Raw genomic sequence first — 26,109 nt, 5'->3', positions numbered from 1 at the left:
AGAATTTGGACCTTATTTTTAATCTTCTATGTTTCAGATAATCCATTTTTTTGTTCTAGATGGTTTCACTAAATTTCATATACTGAGATTGTGGTTTTATAGCTCGTTCAAGCAAGTTATTGTGATGAACTTACTTTCTCTATTGAAGTTGTACAAATTCTCAATTATGCTAGAATTCTGTGTAACAAAAGCAGTTTTCTTTGATTCATTAATAAATTGACATTATGATGCTCATCTGTACAACTGCTGAAGGTAATTACTGTTAATAATTAATGCCATGTACAGCTACAAAAGAAAATGGTTTTTCACAAATGTGATCATATCTGAATGTTGTAATTATACTTCTGTCAGTTGATAACCCTAAAATTCCAGTTAGGGATGAAGTGATTTGCTTTTTTAGATATGCTGTGTACTATTCAATATGCTACTTGCCTTCTTGGTGCTCCACTTGCTAATAAATTGTCATATATGTAAACGTGAAACAGCTTGTGACTGAAGTGATGGGTCAAAGCAGTACGCCTAAGCAAAAACATTTTAATACCAGAGTTTCAATACTGCAGCAGAAGTTTTAGAGGACAGTGTTTGTGGTGTTTCTTCCTACTGATTGTTTCCACATCGTTACATCTAGCATATTGGTAGATAAGGATAATATTTTTGAAGAACCAAAACTGTGTTATAGTGGGACCATCTTTGTTAGTGAGTAATATCATATTTAGCTTGTTTGTTTATATTACTCCAATAAACATAATGTTAATTATTGTTTCCTTTCTGTCTTCAATTACTTCAGATAAATGCTGTGTCGTTATTTCTCCTCTATTTGGTTGAGATGATCTCTTCGGGGCTGCAGATTATCTACAACACAGATGAGGTACAAATCGATTCCTGATGTTAAAACACATGCTTTATTAAGTTGTTTTGTTGGGTTTTTTCTTGGTTTTATTTAATTACCAACTGTAAAATAATTGTTCTGGAAATACACTGCAGATTTTTTCCACTTTTAATGGAAGTCAGAAAAGATAAATGGAATGAATGGATAGTGAAATAAATTAATAGCTAATAAAGTGTTAGATATGCAAAGAGTGAATGTAACATGACATTTGCTGCTATTTCTGAAAGGTACAAGGTCAAGAATTAAAAGGTCTATTAGGACAGTTACCTTCTAGTTATGTTGCTCTCACTTTTCACCTCATTTCAAACTGTCAGTACGTTCTGTCCAGTGGAATTTCAATATAATACATAATAGAGTTAATTTTCCGGAAAGCTGAAGGACTTTCTTCAAATACTTATGAACCTATGGGTGTTAAGAAGTTTTGCTGTATCTTTAATTGAAAATAAACCAATTTTATATCATGGTAAGAGATGTTTGTAAGATTGTCAACTGTTCCGTAAATAAGATAATAATAGCCACCGTGGCCTTGACTTGAGGACAAGTCACGTCAGGACAATCTGCTGTCCTCCTCTAAAATGAGGTTATGTTTTGAGATGGGAATAGAAAGCATAGATAATTTCCACCCCACACCCCCCCTGCCCCGATTTTCTTAATCTGGGTTTGTTTGAATTTACTCTGGTCTGTTTAATAGTCGCTGGTGTATGGCCTTAAAAAGCTTAAATGCACTTATAGTACTACCATTTTAAAAAAAGGGAGATTTTTCCAGTAATAGTACATTTGCATTATATTTCTAGAACATACATCTTTATTAATGCTTTTTCTTTAGATAATAAGAAAGCTAAGTGATGCAACATGTCTGCTTTCTTGCTTAGTTAGATCATATGATGGGTCTATATTATTTTCTCTGAATTGCCTTTATGTTTGTGAGGAGGCAAATGTATATAATTATGTATTTATTTAGCTTGACTTATAATTGATATTATCCTCCAGATGTTTGCATTTAATTACAGAATCTGCAGAAAAAAATGCATGTGTATAGACTCTCCAGTCAGTGGATATTCTCCACTTCAATGTCAGCATGTAGTTTTCATTGCAACTGTACCCTAGAAATCTGTGGTCTATGGAGATTTATACTAAGATTGTCTTACCACAGATCTGTACATTCTGTTAGTCTCTGTATAGCTTCAGCAGTTGCATACATTCTCAGATCTTATTAACGCCACATAATTATGGTATTTCCAATTTTTCCTGTGTGTCGAGATAATACTCAGCATAGTGGCATTGGCAGCACTGTGGATGTGACAATCTGCTACCCAAGCATCAAGTTGGATATTTCTTTCCAATGATATCATTTCATGATGTATTTAGTCTCCTTTCATAGAGAGAACGTTTCAAACCAGTGCTAGCACAGTGAAAGGTGCTGGCAGATGGGTGACATTTGGCAAGCTGTCTGCATGAATATGTTTGTACACAGAACTGTTGGCTTCGGAGGCAATCATTGTATACTAGGCTGCTTGATGTCAGGCATGGCAGCTGTCAATGAGTTACCCTCTAGTTGCATCTGTTTGCAGTTGAAAAATTAATTTAATTGCACCTTTGCATCCACAACAAAGAGAACAGTATATGATTGTGCAAGTGAATGAATTTGAGAGCAGTTATTTACACATAAAACAGAGTAACACTAGTATTTGCAGTCATCCATGCTGCATGTGTATTCTTTATTACACCTTGCTCTCCACATGCTTGGCTTCTGGATAAAGAAGCTTAACACACACAGTCCATAATTTCTGTAAGTGCTTTAGCACTGACTTGGTTATAGCATTTACATGGCCATGATACAAATGATTGCTCTCTGAAGGTTTTGGTTTGCAACCAGTTATCTGCTGCCTTTTTTCTGTAAATCTGCTATTTGGAAACCCTTAGTTAGTCTCATAAAATATCTGTAATTGACCATTTTTTTCACATGTTCTGAACATCATCACTGGTAGAAAGTTATCGGTAAGGTTATGTATTTCCATGTGGTGCTCTTTGCTTCTTCATTTAGCTGATGCATCTAAATTTCAGTTAATGATAGAGATAGGAGAAGCCACTCTCTTAATCACTGGGTGTTCTAGCTTCATTCAGAGAAAGTTCATTTTAATACAACCAAATGCTAAATTAAAGGGATGAATAATAGTGGCCATATCTGAACAGTGGAACAGTCTGTTTCCTTGGCAGTATTAGCTATGAAAAGATTTAGCGTACAGATAATTGTATATGAGCATGCCACAGTGAAATTTTAGCAAAGCCAGATAATATATAGAGAGACAAGTGAGTATAGAATTATGTGTATCACTGGTGGACTGGTATTAGCATAAAGACTGTATCTGAAATAGTAACTTTTTAAGATTTAATGAAAAATGGAGACAAAAAGAAAAACCAGAGGTATGCAGGTAAATAAAAATGGAAGCAAAAACCTTTCAGTAAAAGATTTGGTTTTTTATCTCATAGCTCATTAAAAAAAAAAAATAATCACTTTTCTGTAGTAAAGTGGATCCTCCTGTGTAGTTCCCCAATATGGTTGTGTTTATAGCTGTTGCAAGATTCTCTTTTCCCACAGAAATACCCTAGAATTTTTTGGATGGGAGGGGATGAAATACCTGCTTTGGTGCATGAACCAGTGTAAATCTTGTGTCTGTGGTTAAATTTCCTGTAAGTTATAATCTGTGGACTCTTTGAAGTGAGCTGTAAAATTTATCATCAATTTAACTTTTCTACAATTGAGCAACTCCAAATGTCTCTTTCAACGGTATAAATGAGGAAAAAGTATCTGCTTAAATAAGTCCCCAGCTATAGTTTAATACACCTTCAATACCTTAAAATACCCTTAAATACCTTAGTATTCAGTTGCAACATGTTGATCCAAGAGGAGATTTTAATGATAATAAATTCATTCAGAGTTTTATTTCTCTTTATAAAGGAGTGTGTTTGAATCCACATAAGTATGTTTTATCTGGAGCTAATATAATAAAACTTTGGCATATCAGTTCTCTTACAATGAATTAAGAAATAGCACCAAGATTTCTGTGTCCTAATCTTGTAGGATTTAATTTCTTTTGCTCTCTGATCTGTTTTTAGGACAAATTTTTTAAAAGATCAAAATGCCAGTTTTTTGGACCTCTTCAAGTATTGTCTTGAATATTAAATCATTTTTATTACTGCCTTTGTAGGAACTTTTGCATAAATCACATCATCACCTAATTTGGGACAGCTCTTAATATTTTGTGACTAAAAACTGGTTTTAAAGTGAATATCTGAACTTGGGAACATCATTCTCTGGGGTGGGGGGGAAAGGATGGAAGGCACAGTTATGATGGCTGAGGAAAAACAACTTTGTCTTTTTGAAAAAATGAACAGAAGAAAATATGCTTTAATTTTCCTTCAGTCACTTATCTTTCTTTCCTACAGGTGTCCTTCATTCAAAATCTTGTGTTTTGCGTGGAAAGAGCCTACCGTGTACCAGATTTTGGTGTCTGGGAAAGAGGAAGTAAATACAACAATGGCAGTCCAGAGCTGCATTCAAGGTAGGTGAGCGAATGTAGCTCTTTCAGTCAAAGTAAGTAAATGTGATATGAATAAAAAGAATTCATAGGCAGAGTTAAAAATAATAATGCATTAAAATACCGTTTGAACTAAATTAAGGTTCTCTAAAGACTAAGAGATGTATTTGGGGAAAAACGTGAAGCATAATTTCATCATCATATGCGTGCTGAAATAACCACCTAGATGCTTAGCTATTTGAGTATTCAAATTCCAATAATGATGTGCAGGTGCATGCATATAATTCTGAAAATTGTGTTCAGAACAGTTCAGACTCTTGAGGCATGTGCAGTAGATGGGATCCACAAAAATGTTTAGGAAAATCCTGATATAAGAAAGTGTTGAATCATGAGTCTAGATTTTTCTCTTCTCCACCATGCTGGGAGGAAGATGCTGGACACTGGAACATAGCCTAGTGCACAAGTTCTTTTCCAGGTTCTTCAGATGCCACAAGTAAGTGAGCATTCTGACCACTGTCCTGTGAGAGAGTTAGGAATGTTCTTAACATTTTAATATTAGAGTGGTCCAGTTCACTTCAGTGGAATTATTCACATGCTGTCTATCTTGAAGGATCAAATCTGTAATCTGACAACTTGCTTTTTCTCGCGTTACTATTGTTTTCTTCACTTTTTGACTTCTGAGGTTTTATGAATCATAAAAATGGCTATAGCTTGGATATCTTAGGATTTTTAAAATATCATTGATCATTGTAATTATCATGGGCTTGCAAATAATACGTGTGTTTCTTCCAGTCTTTGTTGTTGCCAAATGAATCTGTGTTCTCGTTTCAGAATGAAGTAATTTTTCTTAGCTCATATACAGGCATGTATTTTAACGTATAGATATAATTACACATCATTGCAGCAAAACACTTAATTTAGGTATGTTTTTTTCAGGGCTTTTGTAGAGTTTTAGTACCAGTTTGAGAACTGAAGACTCCCAAGTTGTTATATAATCTGCTTCATTAGTTGTTTGGGGTTTTTTCTTCCTCCTGGGTCTGTAAAATTGTCAAATGCCAGATTACGTGAGTGTTCACTTAAAGAATCATATACGCCCTTCTGCATCTCACCTTGTACAAACTTGCAAAAGAAACACTGAAACTCCTGTGTCTCCTCTTGTTTGCAGCATTCTGGTTATTCAGTACGTGAATTTCCTCCAGTGAAAACTGAACATATTTTAATGAGATGGAAATGGGCATGTTGCCTTGTCTTCATCTAGACTGACATTTATAGGTTGGTTTTTCTAAGGGTGAAGTTTTATGAGATGGACTGAGCCAGTCTAACAGATCATTGAGCTGGCACAAAAGGAAGTACAGAGCTTGGTCCTAATTTAAGAAGTAGACTTTGGTCATCAGAAACAGGTATTGCCCCTATTTATTATTCCTTGTGTGCATGTTGATACTCTGCTCCACTGTAGGAAGCCAGTAGACAATTTCCCTTGTTCTCATAAATCAGAAAAAATGGAAGAGGAACATGCATCAAAAGATGTATTCAGATATTATTGAGGAAAGCCCTGGGTACACTAAAATACTCTCTATACTTTGTTATGCTCCTATTGTAGTGTATCTACCTAAGAGAGCTCTAAAAAAAAACATTAAAAAAATTCAAGAAGTGATTATAACTAATCAGGGCTAGTCATGAATGACGTATGTATGTCTTCAGTGATTATGGACTCCAAACCAGTCACTTCAGTTTCAGTATTAAGTATGCTATACTCCTGGCCCTGAAAACTCACACTGTAAGTCTACATACAGTGTGTGTTTGCTTTCAGAATTACAAGTTAATTCTTGTCTTTTATTGAAATAGACTTTCTTTTTAAAGAAGATGTTGTATAATATGAAGTCCATGAATAATAACTGCAAATTATGGCCTGTGTTAGAAGATGCAAATATTTTAAGTCTTTACACAGTCTTGGTATTCTGTCTTAGAACAGTTCAAAACACTTCTAATAAATGATAAATAGCAAAACACTCTGTGGACCTGGTCTTCACTGATGTATGCACATTCATGTCTTTTACGGGTTCAAAGGCAAGATTTGTAACAGCTTTTATTATAGTGTGATCCCCTTCCCACATGGCTGAACTTCTGAAAAATTAATTTGTCCTGTAACCATTTGATCAAGCTGTTCTCCAGGCATCTGCTGAGTACCTCTGCAAAATGTCTTTGACATCTCCATTATTCTCACAGTACATATGGAAGTTGCCAAAGTGCAGTATCTTCATATTCCAAATCTAACTAAGACTGTAGAGCCTCGATCTTGCTCTTCTGTGTAGTGGAGGTATACTGCTATAGTGTTGTCCTTCCTGGATCTATTTTGTTTTGTCTAATTATGAAATTATTATTGTTGTTGTGGGTTTGTTTTTTGTTTTGTTGTTTGGCTTTTTTTTTTTAAGATCCTTTGTGGTGTTCGATGTTCCAGTTGAACTGCACAGTTCTTGGATGGAGGCAAGAAACTGTGAATGGGAGGAGGATTAAGGATGTATATGCTTTAATGTGTGTTTCGATTAGCAGTTGCTAAGAATATGCAAATTTTAGTGTTTGCCCTCAGGTATTTTACTAAGAGGGTAAATCTAACAATTAAAAGTTACTGGGAATTATGAATGATGTTTAAGTGAATTTAGTAATGCTTTTTTAGCAAGCTGGAAGTCTCTAGGTTAGTGTCAGCTTCCCCTGCCCCAAATCTGGATCAGGGTCAAATGTTACCCATAGTATTATGATTGCAAGACTTCTCTTGATAATCTGTGACAAATTACAATAATTGGCAGCTATAGTAGGGTCTACAGGTTGCAGCTGGGAAGGTTCAGTATAGACATTAAGAAGAAACCTTTTCATCTGAAGTGCAGTGAAGCACCAGAGCAGGGTATTCAAAAGAAGTTATGGAGTCTCCATCCTTGGAGGTTTTCGAGACTTGTCTAGATGAGGCTGTGTTTACTTGAATCGGTCTTGGTTATTATATCTGGCTTCAAGTGAGATTTCATGTTGGACTAGATGAGTTCCCTATGTCCCTCCCAACCAATGACTTTGTGATCCTGTGAAATTTTTAGAGGAATATTTAAAGAGAGTTTGGGTTAGGCTTTGTTTTTGGGCCATCTCCAAGTAAGCATCTTTTTCTCTGGGAATACAGTCCAGCAGGTTAACACAGCATGTTCATAGTGCGTTTCTGAGTGGAGGAAGAAACATATTTATTAAAATACGTTTTGCCTTTAATTCATACTCTTAAACCAGTCCACTTTTTTCTGTTACTAAGTTGCAGAGTATGAAGAATATATTTTCTGTAGAAAGACATGAGCATAATGTTTATTATAAAACCTCTTTTCTAATTTGCCCAACAGGAAGGTATTAATCAGTAGGAATGAAACAAGTGTCTGAAGTGTGATCATGGTTCTGAAGTGTGCAATGTTTTGTGCTTGTTCAGTCTTTTGAAGACATACTTGATACTACAGCTGTTCTCAGACTTTTTTTGTTTTAAAGTAACTTCCTGCTGTCAGTTACCCATGAAACATCTAGTAATCTAAGGTGTGTATGGTGAAGGGAATGCTTGATATACCATTGTAATGTGAAGAAATATTACATGATGGGGGAAAGAAAGCAGTATTTTAATGTTGAGTCATTTATATTTTCATTTGCAAATAATACTTGTGAGAGTACTGATGTCTCCAGGGGCTTTGAATAACTAGAGGTAGAAAAATACTGATCAATTACAGTAAGTATTATTCTTATTGTAGAATAATGACCGAGTATGTAAAATAGAAATTATTTCAAGGAAAGAATCCATATTCATATTCAATTTTTTTCAAGCAGTATCATCCTATTTTGTGGATAGAGTGAGTAGTTTTACATTATCTGAATACCAGTCATTGTTGCTGTTTGAACAACTATTACTTCTCTACTTTTTGTCAGTAACTTTTTTCCTGCTCTGAAAATACCTGACTGTTGGTATTAGAAGTGTTATTTGGAATGGAAAAGAAGAGTATTAGATTTTAACACGTGATACAGATTTCAGTGTGCAGGATTTCTCCGATTATCATTTTCTGTGTACGCAGTTTGATAATAATACTTAACTCCTATGAAAAGTTCTGTTGTGAGTCATCACGCTAATTTCTTTGATCAATTGCTAGGTTATAATTAAAATAGGGCAATTGTTAGAACAATTATATTTTTCTTTAAGTATTTGAAACAAAGCCAGAAAAATAATTACATTCACAACACTTCTGAGCTCAGTTTATTCCTTCATCACATTCTCCAGTACCAAAAGCTTTCATCAGCAGAAGGTACCGAACTGAGGGATTTTACCACTATTTGATGGCAGCTGCTCAGAGCAGAACTTAGTTAACCTAATCAGCTTTCTCTTGCTGAACCAATTAGAATTAACTCCTATGAGTACTATTTCTGGCAGTGTTTCAGAAAGAAAGATGGATGTTTATAAACCTGTTGGAATAGTTAAAAAGAATGATAAGAGTCTGAGATCGGTGTCTAAAGTACTTCTAATATTAAAACCAACCCAGGTAAAATAGTACTTAAAGTAAACAAATTCTGTAACTGCACTGTGTTTTTACACTGAAAATTATTTTCAATATTTTCTGTGTAATCATAATTGGATCCCTTTATTTACAGTAAGGTAAAAAGTTTTCTCTGATCTCAAAATACTGCATCAAGTATAGAAGAATAAAGGTTAAAGCACATGTCCCTGTTTGCAGTTTTCTAACAATTTTGTTGCTATAAGTTTTTTGGGCTCGATAGTGCAGTTGTTTGTTCAGTACTATCACAATTCCTCTTACACAGAAGTTCAGGATTATTAATGATTAGTTTCTGAGTATTTTTTCTAACTCAGTGTTGCTTCATTAATTATTTTTATAAAAAAGTATCTAGGGCTGTCTTGTTCACAAAGTACATATTCCTAATTGTTGTTAATTTTACTGTTTCCCTGCAAGTGGAGTGTGGCCCTCAGACCCTTAAGGATGCTTTAATTTTTCACAGTCACAGCTATCTCTGTGCCAACGTTGTTCTCATGTTATCTGGGCACATGGGTCCTCTGACAAACTATTTTTTTTTGTTCCTTGTTTGGCAGTACTGTGTAGTTTTTATCCCAAACAAAAGATGGCAAGAAAATCGAAAGCGTGGTTGGCTGAGTGAATAATCAGTAATAGAGAAAAAAGGATATAAACTTTTAACTCCCTTTCTGTCCTTTTTTTTTTTAAAGAGAGTATTTGAAGGAATTACTGTGCGAATAAGTAAACTGTTAAATTAACTGGTATATTCTGTTTTTCCCAGACTTTTCACAGTTCTTAAAACTTCAGACTTTTCAAGCATCTATATACAGTAGTGTAGATGTTTGTGAGAGTTCTTTTTTTTGTTTTGTTTTTTTTTGTTTGTTTGTTTTGTGTCTGTGTTTGGTTTGGTTTTGTTTTTCTCCACATTTATGTATTGTGCCCACCTGGAAAAACCATGGTAGCTGCATCTAAACAGTCGTTAGCTGAGGACAGTGTCAACAACTTCCTCTCCCTTATAGGGAAGGCTTTATGGAAGGGTGAACCTTTCAGTTCCTCTTTCCATTGATTTTTATCTTGCTGAGGTTGGAGGCTTTCTTCCTGCAGTGTTGATCTATGTCCTCGTACTATGTTCTGTCACTTTTGTTTACCCTCATGGTCTTTTTTTAACTCTGAATCTTCTGTCATGTTAGCCTGATTCATTCTGCTTTTTCCTTTTTCAACCTTTTGCTATATGTCTTCAGATTTGTTAACTTCTAAGATAACAAGGTAGACATCTATACTTTCCTGTTATTCTGCTGTCTTCCTTTTCTATTGTCTCATTTATTGTCATTTTTTGACTAAAAATATTTCAAATTAATTGTAAGCTACTTGGAAAGCAGAGCTCCTATCTAAAGGAATGGGCAGTTAGGGAGAAAGATGAAACTTGATTCTGAAGGAGGAGCTTCAAAACTGGGACAGATGTTTAGGGATAGCACATGGGGTGTCAGTGAAGTCAGTAAATCACTGTTGTAGTTTATACAGAAATGAAGCAGAGAGATAAAGGTGCATTGATCAGAGGCACTGTAGCTAAGTGGAGACAAAGGCATAATTTAAAGTTTTAGTTTTATGAATAAAGTTGGGAGAATTATACTAGGCTTTATTTTACTGGGTGCTCTCAATCTGTTTTACCGGATAGGTTAAGAGAATGTAAAAGGTGTTTGTTTTATTAGCTAGACTTCTGTAATATTTCTAGTTCCTATACTTTTATGTTACCACTTAGAAAGCAGTGCAAAGTCCTTTCCCTACTTTGAGTGCTTGTATTCAATAGTGGAACTGTCAGAAATCCGGTAGCATTACATATTAAGTTTTTAAACTCTAGCACTGTCGGGAACTAGGTCATTTAATATTTTACTTTTTGATGCCCCGTGACCTTAACATCTAGAATTTTGGAATCAATGTGCAAAAATGTGGTGTTTTATGTGAATGTTAATGCTTTAGGTTCCTTACTGCAGCTGAATGGACATATGTGAAGTTGGCCTATCTAAAATTATATGTTCTTTAAAACAATATTTCAAAGTTCTGCTCTCTGTCATACTTCAAATTTCATATAAATCTGTCAAATGTATGTAGATTTCTATTAGCTTATCTTGAGCTTTTCTTTAAAATAAAAAAAATAATCATCAAAAGTGTGTGTGTGCATTGAGACAGAATGCCTTTTTTTTAAATACAAGGAAAGTATAAGACTACATTTTTAAAATGAAAAGGCCTTTTAAAAAAGTCATCTTATGTATACTTTTATATGTACTGTATGATTTTCATAATCAGTAATATATTTTAGTATATAATTTGATTAAAAATTGTATAATGATTAGTGATTTTAGTGCTTAATGTCTTTAAACATGAACTCGCTAACTTGAAAGCTTGTTGGTAGTATTTCTGGGTCTTGTTTTCTTCATGATGGATACTGGTCATGGAGTAGGTGAAATTAAAGACGTTTCACTATATGGTTGATAGCAGAAAATGCTCCTTTTCTGAATCCATATCAATGAGTTCTTTTATTATATCGAAAGCTAGCTAGAACTCAGTCTTTTAAAGTTTAATGCTTGAGAGCTGGATTGAAAAATTGTATTGAAGTAAATCTTCTGTTAGCAAGACCTTGAAATACATAATGCCAGATGTCTAGTAGCAAGGTGAGAGCAGAAGTGCATTTTCCAGATGGTCTCTGACATTTGAAGACAAATAAAAATGCTGAAATGTGTTTTAAAAAAAAAACAAAACCAAAAAAAAACAACCCAAAACAACCCCAAATTTGCTGCATCATCATTTTATTAACATAAAGGTTAAGCACAAAATTCAAATCAAGAAAAGATCATAGTTCTGAAAGCTGTCAAATGTATTAAATTTTAGTCTGGGCTTGAATTATGATACCTCTGCTTTTTTGTTGTTTTGTTTTCTCCTCAGTTCTGTGGGGGTGGCAAAAGCAGCTTTAGAAGCAATTAATGGTTTCAATCTCTTTGGAAATCAGGTAATAAAAATGTTTGTTTTCTTTCCTTTTTTTTAGCAGTAATGATTTACACTGTGGATCAGAAGATATTTAGAAATATCTAGCAGAGTTTGTTAGATTCCAGCTTTAAAGAAAGTTAGTTTGCAAATGGATTGCTCCTGTTTCAGGTACAGAGTTTGTCTGATAAAATCATTAGTGCTCTTGCTATCAAGAAATACTTTTTTTTTCTTACAAGAAAAAAATCTAAAATGATTGCATCTTATTCTGAAAAGGGACTTGGTTGCCAAAAAGGTGGTTTGTTTTTGGAATTGTATCTGTTTATCATAATACGGTATGCCTCTACCCACAAGCATTACATTACTTCTGTCTTCTTTCTTCATGTGGCTTTTAATCAAAACTTTAAACAAGCTACTTGTACATAATCCCACTGTTTTACTGGGTTTTAATTTCAATATGTTGCATAGTGGTAAAAATCTTTTCCCATCCTTTCACATGGCTTGGATCAATTAAGAAAGCAAGCCTTTTCTTAGATTTTTATCTCTTACTTGTATTCCCCTTCTATGTGCTTTTTTTTTGTAGGTGTTCTACCTACAGTAGTTTATAGCTAAAATAAAAGAATACTCTTCCAAATTAATGGTCTAGAAAATGTACAAATGGAAGAGATAACGTCATTGTCGGGCTATCTGTGTTAATAGTGAATGGAAATGAGGGATAGGAATGCAGCTGAAAAGAAAGTTGGATAGCATCAGATGTGTGTAGATATAGTTATAAAACTTGCTGGTGAGTTTTGCCTGTAAATTGTGTGGAAGGGAGGATAACTTGGTCACAAAGTGGTGAGCTCAGTACACTAAGTAAAGCTTTCCATGTTGCACTGTTTTCTTGGAATCTTTCATCCTTTTTGACTTATGACTGATGGAAGTCACTCACGTGGCCAAATGTCTGAATTTCATACAAAGTAAACATTAATTGATGAAACATGCTTTATCTCTTCTTAGGGTTGAGTAACATTCAAAACTTAGTTTAAAAAAATAACGTGCTTACATGAATAACATGTTTCTATACTTACATATTTTTTTTCTGAAGTTAGGCAGTATATGATCCTTTTGAGTTTTGATACTTTTATATTGTGAACTTGACTTGAAGTACTATTTGTATATTTTTTGAGTAAAGTTTCTGTATGTTCTTGCTGGCTTTCAGGTATGATTTTTATTTTTATTTTTTTCTCTTTCTATAATATCTGTGCTCTCCTTCTGTCTCGCAAGTCAGATTGTAGTATTTGTCTGTTTTCAAATATTCAACTTTAAGAAACTTGGTTAAATCCACTGGTTTGCCATAAAGAAAAGTAGTACGAAGGAGAGAAGCTATAAATGGTAAAATAGTAAATGGTGAATAAGGGGAATGCTCTTTGCGTGAGCTAATGAGTATGAGCTAGGTCAACTGTAAAGCTGTGAATGGGAAACAGTCCAAATTACGTTCCAAGTTCCTTTCAGTACTCCTTGGCTTATTGAAACTTTTTTTGTTATTTGTGTCTCCATTTTTCTATTGGTAAAATGGAAGGTATGGATCGAAACAGTCATATGAAATAATTATTAGCACTATCGGACAAAAAGTTCTTCCTTATAGTTTATTCACATAAAAACAACTGTTGAACTAAAACGTTTTAGAGCTTGGGATGAAAAGTATAAGTGACAATTTGTTTTAAATAGTAAGCAACTGACATAGAAGTACAATCTATTAAACAATCTTATCTACTGATGAAAAACTATACCACTTACTATTATTAGACTTTTCTTTGTCTTATGGCATAAAACAGGAGATCCTCCTAAACAAGGATTTCTGACTCTGTAGACTTAGGCATCCATTACAATTTTTGTGGTGGTAGGGTGTTGTTTTTTTTTTCAGGGGGTCGGGGGGTGGCTTGAGTTTTTTGATTTTTGTTTTGTTTTCCATCTGTATATTTGTACTAGTATTGTAGTACAATAGACTTTTTCTGTTTAGAATCCACACCTCAGGAAATATTGATGGCTGTTTGCCTATGAGTGAGGAAGTATGTAAGTGCTCTTTATGAATACACAAATGCACTGTTTCAAAAAGACTTAGGCATTTGGTCTAGTTTTGGTTTACTTTATGTACATTTTAAAAGCTGATATTATGCATTAAGAACTAGGAGCTAGTAAGGATCTTAAATAACTATTATATATAATACACACACATTGTCAGTATTTCAGAAGAAACATTTCTCTACAATCTTTACCTTCCCAACAGTCTCAAGCACCAGTAAATGTGGCTGCTGTTTTTTTTTTTTAAATTATTTTTTACTAAATTCTGAAATGGATGAATAAATTGCTGAAGCAAAACCAGTTTAAGTGCTTTGAGAGTTTATTTCAAAGATATTTAGCATAAACAGAAACCGTTTTGACCTTCAGTCTGTGGCAGAGTTTGCCTTTGTGCTTAGCTCCAGCTGTGTTCCAGTAGCTTTGAGAAATCCTGCTGAGCCCCTCAAGAGAAACGTGTTTGCACCTGCAACTACAGTAGTGCAACCTGCATAAATCATGGCTGGGGACAGCAGACTGCTCAGCCTTTCCATGCAGATTTTTTGACTCACACTGTGAATGCTGGAAGAGACTGAATAAATACAAGTACATAGTATTGTAGCTGCTGTCACACATGCATGTGTGTTATGTATCTCTTACTATATCATGAATCCTTGTGCATTCATGGATACACCCAGAGAAGACAAAATAAAGGTCACTTACTGTTGATATCCACATAAGTGTTCTTCCCTCCCTCCCTGAATTCTAGAAAACATTAAAAAAGTATATATTTCTCTAAGAAATCATACTACCATTTGTTCTGTAACAAAGCACTACCTAAGTGATGTTTGAATATTTTTAATGCATCCTTTGCTATGCTTTCTAGGTGCCAGATAGAAAAAAGAACAATTATGAATTGAAAACTGATTAGCTTTTTGTTTAATCTGAATTTTACATGCTTTAGTGTAAAAAGGAGTTAATTCATGGTTTTTAAATGCTGTTCTTTTTCATCTCCATCATACCAGAAGTATTTCATAAAAAGTGGTAGTTATAAGCATAAAAATACAGTCAAGCTGTAATCCTAACATTCCCTCAGTGAAAGATTTGTTTTCGCATTGAGAAGAGAATTTTTAACATGAAGCTATTTAGTTTCTCATTATTTTGCTTTATGACCTATGCTAAATTTCTTATATTTATTCCCAATGTATTCTATATCTCTGAAACAATAGTTATAAATCTGTTTGAAGTAGTTAATATGTATGACATTGGCATAAGAATTCTGCTATAATCCTTAACTGTGCAGTGTTCGTAGCCAGATCCTGAAATCATTGTATCATCCTAAATTCTGCTGAAGCTTGTATGGAAGAACTATAAAAGTGGGCCTTTTTTTTTTTTTTTTTTTTTTTTTTCATTTAAGATGCAGTCTGAACTGGTTGTGTTTCAGTTGTTTTTACTTAATTGTTTTAGAATCATCACTGCTAAAAGTACTGTCACTTATTTTATCTTTTTGTGGGCTTGACACGGTTAACCCAAACCTCTGGTTTCAGAGTATCGCAGAGTATAAATAGCTTAGCATTTGTATCATTAATGTAAGGATTCCAGTTTAGCTACAATACCTACAATTTTTTTTTCTAGAAAAAATTACACATCAGCAAAAATACTACATAAGGGGACATGTGTTTACTGGCAATGCAAGTTAATGAACTAATGAATTAAGTGCATGGTACATGCATGTATGCACTAAAATGGGACTACTAGTGACAAGATGAACACCATTTCAAGTTTGACCTAGTCATAGTATAATCAATTGTTAGTATATGAGCTACATATCCTGTATTAGTCTGTGAAAAAAATTATATGTGAAAAAAAACCCAAGCCTTTGTAAGGTGTCCTTACTACAGAACTTTACAATCTTTAGAGAAGTGAGAAATAGTTCATTTGTAAAACAAGATGCTTGGGGTTTTATGAAATGCAAATTAGTCTGATTTTTAATCCCCAAAGAATCCTTTACTGATGCACAGATTTTGAAACTGCATTTTCACACATGTAGACAGATTGTTCAGAGTTTGTAGATGAATTTAGAGGTTTGTGAATAATCAGAATGGGGATTAAGAAGAAAGTAGAATAACAAATCACCAAAGCAAATGTGATTATTTGTGTACTTTCTTATCTCAGCACTATTCAGTATGTCTTGCTAGAATGATTAAGAGAACAGAGAGATTATTTTCCATGAGGACAGTGGAAAAACATGTTTTGTTTAGCCTAACAAAGCAAAAGCTGAGTATTTGTACGATAGCTATGTATAATTAGAGTGCGGCTAAAGAGTAAGTAAGAAAAAACCTCTGTTGTTTGGAAAGCCAAATGTATGGATGCTAGTACTGACACAAAAAGAAGGGTTGTTAGCTAGTTATGTAGAAACCTAGCTGGAAATTAAAGTTTTTAATAATTAAAGAGGGTGGTTTCTGGCACAGTGTTCCTAAGAGAATAGTATACCAAAGAAACTAACTGCTTTTTAGGAGAAATTTAGTGAATTTGTGAAAATTTATGGCATGGTATTTATGACAGTAACGGAATAAGTTCAGTGTTGAATGTGTCTTCCAATGGGATAGTGATACTGAGATTCATTATCAATTACAACATATGTGAAGTTATCTCTTAATTAACAAAATGCATTGAGTTTCCAAGAAATTGCCTACTGATAATACTTTTAAATGCTGTTGATTCTGTTTAAACAGTATTTCAGCGAGGGGAATTTTTCCGAATGTTTCAGAAAGTATCAAAAAGCTGTCAGAGAGATATAGTGTAAAATTACAGAATTTTACTAGGAAATGGTTTTTGCTAAGGAATAGATGTTGGTAACGTAGACCTTGAAATAGCTGAAAAGCAGGTCATCTTTATTTGCTATGGAAGTCCTTTTCCAAAGCAGTACCTCAGGTGAATATACAATTATTTGTGTTCTAACAGACTTGTAATGAAATATTCAGCATCACTATTTGGAACATTTCCTGCAGTCACAGGGAGGGACTACTTTTTTGTTTGTCCTTAATATAGTCGTCATTTTTCAAGAATTGACGGAAGAGTTCATAGCTTGAATGAATCATGTAATTCATAATCAGTAGTAGATAAAACCATCTATTTTGGGCTATACTAAATACGTTTGAAAATTGTTTTCAACTTGATGTTGTGTTATGTTCTCTGATTAAAATTACCAGCTTCCAGACTATTACAACATAACCAAAACAAAACAAAGAACCAGTTAGTTTCACCAGCATATGCTAACCTTTCTTCTTTTCCTCTTAAATAAATTTGATGTTCTGTTTACAGGGCTGCTCTTGGTCTGTTATATTTGTGGATTTTGATGCCCATAACCGTAACAGACAGACTCTCTATTCATTGCTACCCCGAGAGTCAAGGTCTCATGTAAGTAATTAAATGAAGTTCACCTCAACAGACTGTGGAGAAAATAAATGGATGTGAACATAATGGCCATCATAGAACTAAGAATTATGTTCTGCTTAATAAAGATAGGAATTTGCTGGGAATATGTTAAAGTTTTGCTTCTTAAAGCACATCTACACTGTGATGTAGTTCTTTCTCTGAAGTGGAATTATGATGGCATTCTTTATTTTATGAATATTTAGGTTAAAATGGTAGCCTGGTGGTAGCTTTCTAAACAATTTTAAAATGAAATTTAAAATAATAATGAACTGCAGTAACTTAAGTAGGGTTTGCAGTCTCAGTGATTGTTTTTCTGTTGGCTTAGTTTCCACTATACACTCAGTACCTGCATTTTTGAAACACTTTATTTTAGCTTTAATTCATTCTTTTGTCTAGAAAAAAAGCCTTTAAGGTTGGCTTATCATAAATGGCTGAATATGGAGGATTTCTTGTTATTATAAGCTACTGTTACAAATAAGTATTTCCTCAGTGAGTAAATCTAAGTGACATAAGTATAGATTAATTTTTTAAAAAAAACTATTTCAGTACTAGCATCAAAGGTAAATTTGGTTTTTGAAAATCAGTAATTTAAAATGAGTTTTAATAGGGTTCTACTGCTTTTTTTAATTTCATTCTGGGATATAAGAGCATTTTTGTTCCTGAAACAGACTATTAATCTTCAGCATTAATAGTTTACTCATTGTGTAGAAGAATTATAGCAGAGTTGTAATACTGGTTAATTAAAATAAAAGGCACTGTCAGCTACTTTTTTATAGTCTAATGGTCTTTTAGAACTCTTCTGCAGTTTGTTATTTCCTGGAGACTTGAAATATTCCAACAGAAGCTGGTTTCTTAAGTTACTTATGCTACAGAAGCAATCTTTGTGTCCTTTTTTTTTCCTTTTATGGGTTCACATCAATGATATAGGCAAAAAAATGGTATTTTAAATGGTTGAATGTCTTAGATTTGTCAGCAGAACGGAATAACAAAATTGCGCGTGACATAAGAATTATAACTTAAAACTACTTTTTTGTGTTGCTGTAAGCTTACCTGTAGTGGTGATGCACTAGTTAGTAATTTTTCATGTGTTTTTAATTCATCATAGTTGCACATGGTTCTTGAGAAATGCTACTCGTTTTTTCCTGAAATTATTCCCTCATCACCTTAAGTGTAAATCAGATAGGCTTGTTTGTTACAGCACCTGAAGAATATTCTTGGAAAAGCTTTTCAAAAATGATGATTTAATCATAGTTACTTCTCAGCATAGCATCTTTGTAAACTGTCTGTGATTCTTTTTGAGCATAAGAAACCCAAATGTTTGTGTTTCCTCCAGGAATAACCTGGAGGATATTTTTTGTTTCTAAAACCACAGAGTCCTAGAATGTATTCACTTATCCCTGCAGATTATCAACTACAAAGTAGGTCAGATTCTGAGTCAGATGAGTTCTCTTTTAAATCATATTTCTGAATATTGGGTTTGTAGTTCATCCTTACACATCTTTAGAAGCCTTGTTTTGCACACTAATATATTAGTAGTATGATTTTGATAAAGATAAGATAACGTTCCAAATGTATATTTCACTTAGTAAGTTAAACCGTCTTTCTTTGTGCATCAAAGAATTGTCAGAGATCTCATTAAATTTGTAATGTGCTATTTCTCCCTCTCCTTCTACAGAATACTGATGCAGCACTTTTGCCCTGTCTTAGTTATCCTGCATTTGCTTTGGATGATGAGGTTTTGTTCAGTCAAACACTAGATAAAGTTATGAGAAAATTGAAAGGAAAATATGGGTTTAAAAGATTTCTGAGAGATGGGTACAGAACAGCGCTGGAGGACAAAACACGACGTTATTATAAACCAGCAGAAATTAAGGTAAAGGAATACCTGGCCTATGTAAGGACAGATTTTGGTTTTCTAAGATGTTTAGGCAGTACTTTAAAAAAAACCCAAAAACAAAACAAAAAAAACCCCAACCCCCAAACAAAATCCCCCACAAAACCAAAAACGGACACCCCCCCCCAGTATTTGCAATTTGAATTGCACAGTGATTCCAAATTGCTTTGAGTGAAGCAGATGCATTTTGTAATTTGGCATGTGCAGTTTTGAGAGATTGCTAAGTCAGCAAGTTAGTTGTTGATTCGTTTTGTAATGAATGTGCTTCCATTTACATTTAGGGTACAGTTGATTTCACATAAATAAGGAACTTATTTATCATTTTATTTAATTTCACAGCTGACTACAGTCTGAGTGTATAGAAAACAATTTTGCTTTTGACCACAGTATTTATCAGTAAAGGTATCTAAATGAAAATTTACTTTTTTTTCCTCCCCAATAGCTTCTCTCTGGAAAATAAAACATTGATTATATAAATATTCTGCTTGAGAATGAGCCACAGCATATGTAAAGGCACAGTTGACGTGCCCATAGAATTAAGAAGCTGTAACCCAAACAAAAAGTTGATGTACTAAGATGTTTTTGAATTCATGTTTGGGTTTTGTTGCTTTGAAATTATTCAGTAGGATATTCAAATACCTTTCTTTAAACCAAAGTGATGAAATGTGTGATTAATTTTTCTTCTTTTCAGCTTTTTGATGGAATTGAGTGTGAATTTCCTCTGTTTTTTATTTTCATGATAATTGATGGTAAGTACAGCTTTACATTCCTGTTCTTTAAAGGCATTAGAGACATGAGCCCATAGAGGAAAGATAAAAAATGATTTTCCTGTCCTGTCAAAATAAACCTTAATGCAGTGACACTAAATACCCCATTGAGAGTTCTGTCTCATGGGTTAAAAAACCCCAAGCACCCAACCCCTTATAATTCAGCACTTTTAATGTGAGCTATTGAATCCGTGACATTCAGTCCTGCATTGCCTTTTAAGCCTTAAAAACTTCCACAGTGTATCAGAACTTGGCAGCAGCACATGAGAGAAAAGGAAGTGGAAGAGAGAACACATGGACAAACTGAATGTTGCAGCAGGTCTTTTCAAGTTGGATATTCTGTGGTAATTGAAACAGAGTTCAGAAGAGAAGAAAGCAAACCAGAAAAGGTCTAGTTTCTCTTTGAAATGCCTGTGCTTCCTGGCCAGGTTTTTTCACGTAGCCATTTACTCTGATTTAAAAAAAAAACGCACCAGCACCACCACCAAAAATACCACTACTTAGACCTTGTCTTGAGGATAGAAGACATACCAAAAAAGTTATTGGGATGATTTCAGGACGGAAGCTACAAGTCACATAGAACAAAAGTCTGAATAAGAAAATGAGTAAGTGTTACAGCCATCAAAAAGATTTGTAAATGGATGAAAATCTGGCCATCTGGGTTTTTTCTTTTTAGTGTGTGAAATAGTTTTCAAATAAAGATGGTGAGGGGCATAGAAATCTGCTATCTGCCTAGACTCCTCTGTGGCCACCCACAGATTAAAATATTTTGTTTGAAGATGTAATAAAGTTTCACAATTGATTTTCTTCTGAAGGAATGCTTGACATTTTTCAGAGTGATGCCAAAACTGAGGAGAAAGGCACTGACATTTAATGCTGCCCACTTGCAGTTTTGGGAAAAACATGAAAGATAATAATTTTTAACTGAAGTTAGCAGAAGAATAAAGAAAGCATTTTACTCTTCTTGTATTACAAAGAAAAAGTAAAAAATACATATTTTGCACATACTGTCCATGTCTTTTTTCCTGTACCACAATTTCATCAAATAGAACAATTCTGTTAGTAGATTTTGTGCACATATCTCCAAATCCACAAGCTTCCTTAATGCAAAATTTGAAGCATATACAGAGCGACTTAAACTGCAAAAAGGCAATGAAATAGGAGGAGAAGATTACAGCTGAATGTCTTTACAATGGACACATTGGAAAAACCTCAAGCTGCTACATTGTGAATACTGGTTCAGCTGAAAGCCTATTTGCCCATCCAACACACTTGCAGAGTACAAAGGAAAGCCTTTTCAAGCAAAGTGTATTAAGCTACTGAATATCTTAACTCCTGATAGCTGGATTTTGTTACCTGTATAACAGTAGGACAGTGCTCTATTAAATAGGGAAGGAGAGAGTCCTGTATATCATAGTCCATAATCCACCAATTTTGTTCATATCAGCAAAATTTCTTTCATAATTTTGTTTTTGAAAGATTAGCAGAACTATATCAAGTAACTATATATTTACTTATATTTTCTTCTAGAAGACAAACTAATTAGCTCATCAAATTTTCTGTTTTGTCAATGATAGCTTTTTAGGATTTTTAAGGTATGGAGAGTTAGAACAGTTCTGGCAAGTAGATACTACTGAATTAGTTATGCGTTTTCTAGTAGTATTAACACTGTTTTGTTCCTCTTGGATGATGATCATTATTACCCAACTGTTACCTTCACTAGATGATTCTTAATACAAAAGCAATTGTATATCACATAAATGCATCTTTTTTTTCCTCTACAGCATCTGCCAATAAGACTAAATTACAAATAGTCAGAATATCCTATTGCTCCTAGGTCGTGACTGTGCTCAAGTGTTTTGAAATAGTTCAGTGTGTCACTTAAACACACCCTTTTTTGTATGCAAACTTTCATTGCATTTGTTTCTCTTGGCAAGTGATTTCATTTCCTGTATATACACTTAGGAATATTTGAAAATGTAATGAACAACACTTGTCAAGCTTTGTTTTTTGCATAGAGCATTCAAGAGCCACGAAAAGAAAGAAATTCCTATACAGTACTCAAACTCCAGCTTTCTGCTGCACTCTGGCTTTTCAGCAGAATAATTTGTTGGATATTCTTAAAATAACATAAAAGATAAGATTTTTTTAACTATATATATATATATTAAAACAAAAAAAAAATCTAAACTTAAACATAAAGACCAACGACAAACATATCTAACCATGTCATACACATAAATACATCTGTACATATATATAAATAATATCATACACACATAAACATATCTAACAAAAATCTTATCTAAACTTTTTCTAATAAAGATGTTCTGGTACATTTGTTCTCAGTGGGTGAGTTTGTGGTTTTCTTTTGTCTTATTTTTGCCTTTCAGAATTAACCCTTCTTAAGAATACAAAAACACTGCTTTAGTACTAATTTCCTGTTGGGATTTTCCTCAAAAGGAAATTGTTTAGGACTGTCTGGGTAGTAGATATGTATCTATGGCTGTGGGAAAGGATTGAACTAAATAAATCAATATGGCTATTTTTTGAATAAGACGTATTTGACTAGCATTTTTGAAAGCTTTTTTACTTTTCTGTTTGAATGTGGAGGATTATGGTAATTTTGTAGGATAAGGTAGGGAGGGAAACATTACAGCTGTTTTTAAAAATATGGAAGAATAAGGTAACTGAAAAGGAAAACCATGGGAAGAAATGAATGAAAGATGTACAATGAAAAGTTTTCATCTAACTTGTTCCCTTTAAATGTTAAAAATTGTTCTATTGTAAAATGTCAGTGTGACTTGTCAAGTTCATCCATGTTTTCCTTCATGAACAGAAATGTTTTTGGTATTTTTGATATATCTTTTCATGTAAGAACTTTTGATGAACTGAACACTGGTCATGTTAATATTGATCAGGTTCATTTCGGGATGACTAAGTTCTGCTAGAAAAACATTTAAGGCACTGTTACTCCCAAACTTACCAATTTCTCCCCAAAAGCATCATCATAAAGAGTTGATTGTTCTGTTTAATATCTCAAGGTGTGTCAGCAGTTCTAGACCTCTGTAATACACAAATATCAATACCTATATAAATTACCAATGTAAACATTCCGTCTAATCTTTGGAGAGGAATTTTTCGATTTACTACTTCAAGTACCCTTTGTATTTATTTATTGGGATTTCTAGGCAACTCACTTCTAAATCAGTTTGCAACTCTGTCCTAAAGATTTAGAACCAGCCTGTTTGTCTCCACACACACAAAAGCTCTGCTTCTTCATTCTGCTATAATTAAGGAAGTTATTTACAGCTAGCTGGGCTCATTGTCTGTGTCCAGTTTCTGAGTCTCTGTAAGTTCACTGCTTTACTATCCTGTGTAACTTGCCATTGATTTCAGTTTAAGCTAATAAGAGAGTGGCTGATTCATGATCCCTGTGAGATTTAGCTGTAGTAGTAAGTGAGGATCTACAGTCGAGTCTTTTATTTTTCATGAACTATTTACCGTGTAGGCATTACCCCATTGAAAAATAAACACCAGATTTTTTTTCTTCTTTTATGATCACTAAGCTCACAGAAAAGTTATTTCTTCCGTTCAATCAATTATTTTTTTGTTATTTTTAGGAGTTTTTAGAGGAAATCCTGCGCAAGTAAAGGAATATCAGGATCTTCTGGATCCTTTGCTTCAGCATACATCTGAAGGTATTATCTGGTAATCATTTTTCTAAAACATTGTAGCTTTTTATTAATCTGAAATTATTAAAATACTGGCATTCCTATTAATGGATATTGCAGTCAGAACAAAGGAGAAGTAATAATATCACTGTCTCCTGATGGCAAAATACTAATACTAAATAATCTCTTTGATGCAGATACATTGCATCATAAAGTATGATAATAAAAGTAATGTTGTCTGGAAAAATGCTGCTGATATAAATTTAAGGTTACACTGTACCCAGTTGTTCTTCCCCTCCTTTGCCTACGCTTCATTATTTACAAAGTTCACTTCAGCTTTGCAGGAAAATATTAACTATCAACAGTCAGATTGTTTCAGTGTTCCACCTGGATACAGTTGAGAATTACTTGTGTCATTCATTGTCACTTAACTTCAGAAGATTTAAAAAATAATTTAGTATATGAATATGAAATTGTTTCTAGCTTAGAGCAGTGAAAGTAGCAACATGTTAACTTTTATATTAACGTTCTCTTACTTAAATTGTGCACTCCAGAATTTTGGTGGAACTGCAGACAAGGCTATTGATGGCCTACAGGCACATCCATCCAAAATGCAGTTAAAAAAAAAAAAAAAGAGAAAAAGACCATAAGTTTGAGTGGGAGGAAAAAAAAATGGCCTGAGAACAGAAGCAGCTTCATTATACTGACAATCCAATTTTAAAACTCAGCATCTTTAGTCACCTGTTCTTGACATCTGTGGTACAGTTACACAAGTAGACGCAGAATATTTTAGTCTGACTTGTTCTTTAAACTTAGAATACTTGTTGAAGTGAACTAGTTTCTGCAAGAAATACAAATATTTCCTTACCAAATTTTCTTTACATAGCAAATTTTCTGACCTTGCTGATCATTGCTTTTTTCTCATTATTAATGAGTATGTGAAGTTCCACAGACACTAGATTAATTTTGTGGTTTCTCTCGTTGAATGTCATCGTGAGTGTCTCACCTTAAAATTTCTAGGTGTGTTGGTACCTCACTCATTTGAGTAGTCTATCCCTAGTAACTCTCACTTTTCAATTTTTCTCAGCTTCTTGCCAGTAATACTTTTTTTTTGTCTAAGCTAATAGTCAGACACTGGAACTTTATTCTGTTTATTACCTATTCTTATCCAATTAAATTCAAAATTAAAACAAATTAAGGTGAAATTTAATTTTGCAGAAAGCATATTAATTTGCTTTTGTATTGCGTATAATTAGGTGAATCATTTGTAATTATATTTCTAAATTCCTGACTCTTGTCTGCTTAAAAACTGTTGAAATAAAGGTTATTAATCTACAATGATCAGTAATACCTGTGGCATAATTCTAGACACAAGGTATGCTATCTTCCAATGAAGAAGTTATGCCATTTTGTTTCATGATGTTTCAAACTTAAAATGCTGGGTTTAACTTGTTTTTTCATACTTGCAAAAAATTAGAATTTTCGTTTAATTAAATGTTTGACTACTGTTGGCCAAGATTTTAGTTTAAAAATGTTGTCTAATACTGAGCTGGTGTTAAATGTGGGGAGAAAAAAACCCCAAGGGTTTCACTCAATGCAGCTTTCATTTCTTTTCGTTATGGTTTGTTATCTGTACTGCATTTTGTTTTAGGTGAATTTTTTTTTTCTTTTTTGGACAGTAAGGTGCTACACAGACAATGTGTGTGTTCTGTGGAAATGTTTGGTGAAGAATAAAGGTAGTTTAATACTGCCCTGCATTTCCTACACCGATTGTGGTTTTGAGAGATAATAATGCATGACAACAGTCTTTCTGTTAAATCAAATCGTTGCTAGGGTATAATTTTTCCTGTTCTGAATCCACTTTAGCTTTATTAGGGGACTACAATCAAATTTTAAGGGAAGTGGAATTTATTTACTTACTGTACTTATTTTAAAACTCCGTAGGGTGTCCTGTTGTACCCAAGTATTACTATGTGCCAGCTGATTTTGTTGAACTGGAAAAGAAGAACCCTGGCAGTCAGAAACGGTTTCCCAGTAACAATGGATGTGATGGAAAGTTTTTCTTGTGGGGACAGGCAGTTTACATCATTGCAAAACTCCTGGGTAAGAGGCTGAGGAAATTCTATCAGGTTTTGACTCATCAGAAGTGAAGGATATTTAGCTTGTTAATGTTTTTCTTGAACCTGAACAAACACATTGGCTTGAGTTTTGAATGAACTGTGGGTGGCATGTATGTCCTCGCTTTGGTACATACGTGATAGGCAACAATTGCTTTTTATTCTTTATGTTAAAATTTTATGCTGCATGCAGCATACTATGAAGCTTACTGGAATATTTTATGGAATACTGAAAATCTTCTAAAC

The 26,109-nt window shown here is 33.7% G+C and overlaps 1 protein-coding gene across 7 annotated transcripts in view; it reads left to right on the top strand.

The window, feature by feature from the left end:
- PHKB (phosphorylase kinase, beta) overlaps nucleotides 1-26,109 on the top strand; it is a 90,986-nt gene that overhangs the window by 19,603 nt on the left and 45,274 nt on the right. For 6 of the 7 annotated variants that reach the window (XM_010585044.1, XM_010585045.1, XM_010585041.1 and 3 more), the window contains 8 exons: nucleotides 788-868; nucleotides 4,337-4,452; nucleotides 11,898-11,961; nucleotides 17,298-17,393; nucleotides 19,087-19,284; nucleotides 19,997-20,054; nucleotides 23,696-23,773; nucleotides 25,691-25,849. In XM_010585044.1, coding sequence (XP_010583346.1) covers nucleotides 788-868; nucleotides 4,337-4,452; nucleotides 11,898-11,961; nucleotides 17,298-17,393; nucleotides 19,087-19,284; nucleotides 19,997-20,054; nucleotides 23,696-23,773; nucleotides 25,691-25,849 — 850 coding nt within the window. Of the gene's footprint in view, nucleotides 1-787; nucleotides 869-4,336; nucleotides 4,453-6,860; nucleotides 6,961-11,897; nucleotides 11,962-17,297; nucleotides 17,394-19,086; nucleotides 19,285-19,996; nucleotides 20,055-23,695; nucleotides 23,774-25,690; nucleotides 25,850-26,109 lie in introns of those variants that run through there. The other variant, XM_010585046.1, reaches the window with a different exon arrangement.

This window comes from Haliaeetus leucocephalus, unplaced genomic scaffold (assembly GCF_000737465.1).
Source record: "Haliaeetus leucocephalus isolate CR32 unplaced genomic scaffold, Haliaeetus_leucocephalus-4.0 Scaffold92, whole genome shotgun sequence".
Taxonomy (NCBI): Eukaryota; Metazoa; Chordata; class Aves; order Accipitriformes; family Accipitridae; genus Haliaeetus; species Haliaeetus leucocephalus.
This window is presented reverse-complemented; position numbering and strand designations above follow the sequence as displayed.